The sequence below is a fragment of the Lathyrus oleraceus genome, chromosome 5 (genome assembly GCF_024323335.1).
Source record: "Lathyrus oleraceus cultivar Zhongwan6 chromosome 5, CAAS_Psat_ZW6_1.0, whole genome shotgun sequence".
In the NCBI taxonomy this organism is placed as follows: domain Eukaryota; kingdom Viridiplantae; phylum Streptophyta; class Magnoliopsida; order Fabales; family Fabaceae; genus Lathyrus; species Lathyrus oleraceus.
In genome coordinates, this window is record NC_066583.1 from 181,000,260 (window position 1) to 181,007,659 (window position 7,400).

The following is a 7,400-nucleotide window of genomic DNA, read 5'->3' on the forward strand; positions in this document are numbered from 1 at the left end:
AAACCAAGACACACAAGTCCATGTTATCATTAATTTTGTTGCTCACTCCCTAGTTATGTTTGCACCTGACAAATATGGTGGAAATAATTGTAGGGAACAGTTTCTCAGATTAAACTATATTTAATTTGTATCTTGTAGATTAAAAAAATGTGGTTGGGAGAGAATATTCCATTAAAAATCATAGTCAGGTTTTCAAGTAGAGATTCATCATTGACAAAACCAGTGAACATTGTACACTGATAATATAGTTACCAAAAACATCATGAATAAAGGAAGAGAAATGAAGTGAAATTTACTTTGATTATATAACTACATGATCCATGTTTAAAGTAATTCCTGAACTGTTACACAAGACAATTTTGGGATCTTGCAATAGTAAAGTACTGCAAAATAAAAAGTACAGTATACAGATGAAATGGTGAAGTGCAGCCTATTGAACAAAATGGGTAAAACTAGAAAGCAAAACATGACTTGTTTTCAAGATTTTACGCCACATTTTCCGTTCTTTCTATAGATTCTATGGTATCAATACTCGTCCAAGTATGTATAAAGTGTGTCATCCTTCTTAGACTTGCGTCTGCTTAATAGGGCCTTCAAGAGACCTTTACTTTTACTCGGGTATTGTTCTACCTCTTTTCCGTTGTCCCTTTCAGCAGATAATCGCATTGAAGCTGATTTGCGTGGCTCAGAAGGGTACTGGTAGGAAGATAAATAATAAAGACCAGTTAAATAAACTACAGAACTCATTGCTAATGTGTTGAGTAGCATACATTGATTTATGTCACTCACCCTTTGTCTTGCTGCATTAGAAGGATTTGGTGTGATTGGCCTGGTTGGGTTTGGAGTACTTGATCTGCTCGTCTTCGGTGTTGTAGGTCTACTTGACCGAGATCCGGTACGTAGAAGTGGGAACCGGTATGGTGAAACGGACCGTTTCTCTTCAATACATGTAAACAAGATTGAAAATTCAAATACTAATAAGTAATGATATCAATGATTTTTTGAGGTATCATGTCATAGTAAGCGTGTACAACCTAAATCTTTTTTGGGCATTGTCGAAGTGAACGAGAAGGGTCCAGGTCTCTGAGGTTGTACAGAAGGTGATGGTGATCGCCCTTTACTGCATCAAATCAAAATAATCATAAAAAACTCATTGAGTCCTTGATCAACTTAATTCCATAATTACATGCAGAATTTGTAGTTAGTTACCTTGTTGTTGTAGATGTTGGCGTTTCTCTAATTGTAGCTCGAACAGCTTTCGAATACAAACCGAATAAACACAACATAAGATTTTATATAGTAGTCTCTTAGATAAGTGAAATCAAAACATTGGGCGGTAACAATAGATACCATTCCTGAAGTGAGGCCACTCTTCTTCGTCCTCAAGGCTGCATCCAACATATTTCGACTTTGTGAGGTTGGCACCAATCATGGTTTCCCCAACTGAAATTATGCAAGGAGTGCGATCATTTAACAATATATACACAATTCTAATAATAATAGACTCGAGGAAGATGTTATACATGCCTGGCAAGATGTAACGCTTGTGATATTTGGGAGTACTGATCACCAACGACTGTTGGGTAATCCCCTTGTGATCCATACACCCTTGGTATGTCCTTATTCTCTAATGTACCACGTTAAGGAAAAACAATGTCAGATAAATTCATAAGATTGATCTTCCCTAAGGTAATAATTAGTTTGAACGATATAAGTTCTCGGCTCCTCAAAGCAACAACGATATTTATTCCTATCTCAAGAAATTTATTGCCTAAAAGTCATATCGATGATTTCAATATACGATGATAGTGGCAAATCAATTATTCATCTTAGCAATCACTTTCAGCGTCGATTAACTGAACTTTCTTTATTCGGAGTTCATTGATTATACCTGTTCAATACAAGATACACGTAGCTCGGCTCCAGAAACTTCGACAACCTTCTCATCCAACAAGTCATTCACTTTATAGGTCACAGAACCTAAATGGTCCACTGTATTTACAAGAGCTTTGATAGCATAATCCTTCAGTGTTTCTACCACTCTGAAAACACAAGATAGAATCATAAAGCAAGTGTATAGAAAATATGACAGTATGAACAAATAGGAATAAATATATACCGGCTTTAGAAAAGCAACTCACATCTGTTTTTGATCATCGTTCGTATACGAAAGTTCAAAATATTCAGCTGCTGAATATAACTGCGTTCTCAGATTTTTCAAATCCTAGAAGAAACGATGAAAAGTTAAAAATAATTAGCAAAATACTAACTCTACTCTACTCTGAATCAAAGCGGCAAATGCATTAGACAAAAGAATAATAGATCAAATAGTAGCAAAATAAATGTACCCTGAGACTATCATCAAAGAGCAAGCTTTGCTGCATATAAACCTCATCGAAATTGGAAGTTTCTTGAGACAAAGGCGGCGGTGTTGAAGAAGTTGTGACCTTCCCCATGAATGAAAGTAGATGAACAAGGACCACCTTATCCACAAAAACAAATACAAAAAAACAAAATTGATAGGAAATTCATGTTCAAGTTGGAACTTGAGAGAGTAAAAAGGTAGAAAAGGATGTCGAAGACAAAGAGAACCAGATCAAAACCAGAATCAATACTACCCTTTAGACAAGGTTGTGTAAACAAAAAGCCCCAAATAAAATATACAATCAACAACAATTGAATCTAAGAAGCTGAATAAAGAAGGGGACAAGACAACCTCATTTCTAACGAATTGATAAAATACCAAAAGCTGATTATCTTACAAAAAGAATAGCTGTAACAAAAACATAACTAGTCCTTTAAGAAAAAAATCAAATGCATATTAAAACTTAACAACATAACAATTCTGAACTATAACAGACAAAAAGCTAAACTAAACAGCAAAATTCCATCATTGTTTTTTCCTGAATCTTCACCAACACTCACAATTTACTCATTTTCCATCAAAAGCAAACCCGACCCAATTCTTAAAAACATCAAAAGTTACAAAATTTAAAACAACATACATAAATAAACAAAGAAACATAAACTGGGGTAAGTGAAGTTTGTTGAAATTGTCATGATTCCATCATCAATTACCTTTTTTTTCTCCCTAATAGCAAGCAAGTTGTTCACTTGAAGCAGTTAATGAAACAAACTGGGTAGAGTGTTTTGAAGAAAGAAAACAAAACCCACTTTGTCAAAGAAACACGCTTTGGGACATTTGAGCACTGAAACAGTTAGGTGTTCGGTTTTTGACCGAAACAAAGGAAAGGGACAAGTTGAAAAAAATCGAAAATTCAAACATGTAGAGGTGGAGAGAAGAAAGAGGAGAGCACGTCGGAATCGATGAATATTGGATGAGGAATTAGGAGACTAATAATAATAATAATAGTAATTTTGAGTTTATTAATGGAGTGTTTGATTTTTCAAAAAGGTGTGTGAGTGGTGGAAGACACAAACACAAGGTTTTACGGAGTTACTTTTACGGGGTTTCTGTTTCTGACTTGTTGTGTTTGTCTAGTGGTGACGGGAATGATTGCAACTATATAATATAATTAAAACCGTTTCACATGCAAATTTGTATTTTTTTTCTTCAAATGAATACAACTAATGTGACAAGCTTCAGGGTTCGCAGGAGAATCTATACTTTCTTAATTTGAATTATTATAGTTTTTCAAATAGCACCTCTCAACTTAAATGTGAGATGAAGAAGATACAAACTTTTAAATTGGTTTTAAATTTTAAAAGTTTGATAATTTTTACTTTTAGATTGGTAGTTTAAAAGAGCCGGTCAATAATGTGGATCTTTTTACTGATATTAGGATCTTATATTTTGAGAAGATTGAGTTTAGATCTAACGATTGTGAATATGTTATTTCAGATCTAGATTCAATCTCCTCAACAGATAACGTCCAAAGACCGGTCAAATGATTCATAGAGGTTTAATATATTTTTAAATATTTTATATTAATTTTGAGGTTCATTTTGGCCTCTTAACTTAATATATATATATATATATATATATATATATATATATATATATATATATATATATATATATATATATATATATATATATATATATATATATTGGTCCTTTCACTTTTTAAAACATATCATTTAAATCATTTTCATCTAATTAGCGATAGAAAAACTTAGAAACTAGTGGCTAAATTCGTTTCTAATTAAATGAAAATGACTAACATGGCACGTTCTGAAAAGTTAAGTGGCCAATATAGACATTTTTTAAGTTAAGGAACCAAAATGAACCCCAAGATTAAGATACAGAATAAAAAAGGTATTAAACCTTAAATATTCTCTATTGTTTCAAAGGTTCATGTCTAAGTGGCTCGGGAAAAATGATAATAATTTTGACTATTTTCATGCTTTTGTGAAAAGTAGAGGTAGACGAAATGCTACAATAACTTTGAAGATCGTAGAAGGATGAATTGAATGGGTTTCTGAAATTATGCAAGAGGTTATTTCATTGATATTTTCAAAGAATCTAGTTTTGATAGACCACATCTTAACAGTGTTGCCTTTGATCTTTTTCGGAAATGATAACATTATTTTGACGTCTCCCCCTTTAGTATCTACGAGTTAGATTGTGTTGTATTCTAGTGTGAGAGAAACAAAAGTCTAGGTCCGAATGAATTCAATTTCTCCTTCCTAAAAAGGTTTTGGAATCTCGTTAGAGAAAATTTAGGAATTACGTTTGATCAATTTCATTGTTTTGCATCTCTACCTTGTAGTTTTGCATCCTACTTGTGACTTTGATCATCAAGGTTAAATCACCCTCTCATTTGAGTGACTTTAGAATGATTTATTTTGTGTGATCGTTGTATAAGCTAGTGACTAAAGTGTTGACCATTAGATTTGGGATGGTGATACATAAACTTATTTCCCATAATCAACAAGCTTTTCTTAATGGGAGAATGTTGGTTGATGGAATGGTGTTGTCAATGAGGTGATATTTTTAGCTAAGAGATCTAATAAAGTATGTCTTATTTTTAAGGTGGATTTTGAGAAAGCGTATGATTTAGTTTGTTAGAGCTTTCTTGATTATATGCTTGTTAGATTTGGTTTTATTGAGAAATGTAAGGTTTGAATGAGAGCTAATGTGTTCGTTGGTAATCTTATGGTGTTTGCTAATAGGTGTCCTACCAAAAGGATTAACGTTCAATGGGATTTGAAGCAATGTGCTACATTGTATTGTTTTCTTTTCCTGTGTGTGCCTAATGGGCTTAATGGCTTAATTGCCAGGGCAGAGGATATTGGTATTTACTTTATTTTTAGGATGGGATTGTCTAATTTGGTGGCATCTTATCTCTAATGTGCAGATGATACACTCCTTGTGGTGGATCCTGCTTTTAAAAATATGTGGTGTATTAAGGAGATCCTAAGAGGGTTTGAGCTGGCTTCGGAGCTTCACATTTTTTTTAAAAACAATCTTATAGAGGTTAATGTAGATCATGTCTTCCTAACTTCTGTATGAGAGTTCATTAACTATGAGATTAAAGCTCTTCCTTTTAAGTACCTTGGTTTTTCGGTTGGGGCTAAACCTAGGTTGGGATCTACTTGGGAACCTTTAGTTAATTTGATGACCAAAAGGATCATTCTTGGAAGCACATATATGTTAGTTAGGGAGGTATGATAGTTCTTCTTAACTTTGTGTTTAAAGGTACACTTATCTTCTTCTTGTCCTTTTTGAAGATGTTTGTAAAAGTTTGGAGGAAGCCTGTTATGTTACAGAGAAGGTTTCTTTGGGGAGGGATGAAGATGGAATTTGTGCTTTCCTGAATTAAATGGGATGATGCTTATAAGACCAAGAGTAAAGAGGTGTGTGGCGGGGGTGGGGGTGGGGGGAGGTGTTAGGGGTATTCGGCTAGTTAATCTAACCTTTTTGTCTAAGTAAAGATATAGGTTGCTTACACATGTTTCTGGCCTATAATATGATATCCTTGTAGCTAGGTATGACACTTTAGTTGTTTCCTCTCTTTAAGGAGGAAGGATATTGGGGTTCTTATCTACTTCAACTTGGTGGAAAGGTGTGTCTTTTCTTGGATCTAAAGATTATTATCATTCTAATTGGTTTGTTGATGGTGTCCTTCGGAAAGTAGGGTCAAACCTCTAGACTATCTTCTAAAAGGAAACTTGGTTAGGACCCATTCCCATAAAGGTCAAATTCCCTAATTTATTTTCTAACTCCGTCCAACCAAAATGGTTGGTAGGAGAGATTAGTAAGGTGGATAGCAAGGACCTAGTCTAGAATCTTATGTGAAGAAGACCCTTCTTTCTAAGCGAGTCACATGTGTATGAAAATATTTTATCAATGATCTGAGATGTCATTCTCTCTCAGAAGAGAGATAAATGGATTTGGAATCATACAAGAAAGGATCATTTCTATGTTACCTTTACCTATCATGTTCAGTTTGTTGGGTCCTCCCCATCTCGTTCGATTGAGATTTGACCATTCCCTTTATTTTGGGTAGTTTGAATCTTCTTAAAGTGTTGATATTCTTATGGCAGATTTTGTGGGAAACACTTGGCACTTTATTTCATATACTCTTAAGTGTAAAGTTTGTTTATCACTATGTGTATCTGCTTAGTTAGAAGCAATATTTTAAACACAAACCTTGTGTTTAATAATTGTTAAATTTCTTGAGGGACTATGTTTTAGTCTGTAGCCTTAAGAAGTCATTGACGGATAGTCTTTGAGTTGTAATTTCTTAAGGGACTAAGTTTAGTCATAATCCTTGTGAAGTCATTGACGGGTAGTCTTTGAGATTGTAATCGGTTTGATTATTGATTAAGTCCTATTGAGAAGGAAAAATCACTCTGACGAGTGAACTGGACTAACTTTGTTAATGGTGAACCAATATAAAAATACCTTGTTCTTTTTATCATTGTTGTTATTGTTTTTGGATCACAAAAAATTATCATATTTTAAACCCAATTAAATCCCCCCATTTCTTGTGTTTCCTGAACCTTTAATTTTTTTCATTAAAAAATTATTTAATATCATAAATTTATTTTAATAATGATAATTTACCCTAGATTGGTTACGAGTATTGAAGTTTTATTGAATTTTTCATTATCAATATTGGTATAAATATATAACTTTATGAGTTTTCTTTTTTATAAGAGAGATCATTATTAGTCGTTAATCCTTAAACATGATACGCCTAGGTTGTTAGTGATTTGTTAATGTCTTAACTAACTAATTAATTTGTTATTTAAATTGGTTGCTTAGTCAACAAGTTATTATAAAAGTTGTTGTAACTTTAGTTTGAAACTAATTCAATCTACTTAAGTTAGTAATTCATTTCATTGATCATTGTTCATCATTGTGTATTTATTTAATTGTTTGCACCGCGAGAAACACTAGAGTTATGCCAACAATTGACATCAAGAGTCTA

The 7,400-nt window shown here is 33.2% G+C and overlaps 1 protein-coding gene across 1 annotated transcript; it reads right to left on the reverse strand.

The window, feature by feature from the left end:
- Nucleotides 1-281: 281 nt before the first annotated feature.
- On the reverse strand, nt 282-3,485 carry LOC127081858 (protein ABIL2). The gene is made up of 10 exons (XM_051022084.1): nt 3,079-3,485; nt 2,349-2,483; nt 2,142-2,224; nt 1,892-2,042; nt 1,528-1,627; nt 1,351-1,443; nt 1,210-1,255; nt 1,035-1,120; nt 790-938; nt 282-696 (listed from the first exon to the last, which is right to left on the reverse strand). The coding sequence occupies exons 2-10, from the start codon at nt 2,454-2,456 to the stop codon at nt 526-528; spliced, it is 987 nt and encodes a 328-aa protein (XP_050878041.1). The 5' UTR covers nt 2,457-2,483; nt 3,079-3,485; the 3' UTR covers nt 282-525.
- Between the last annotated feature and the right edge of the window lie 3,915 nt (nt 3,486-7,400).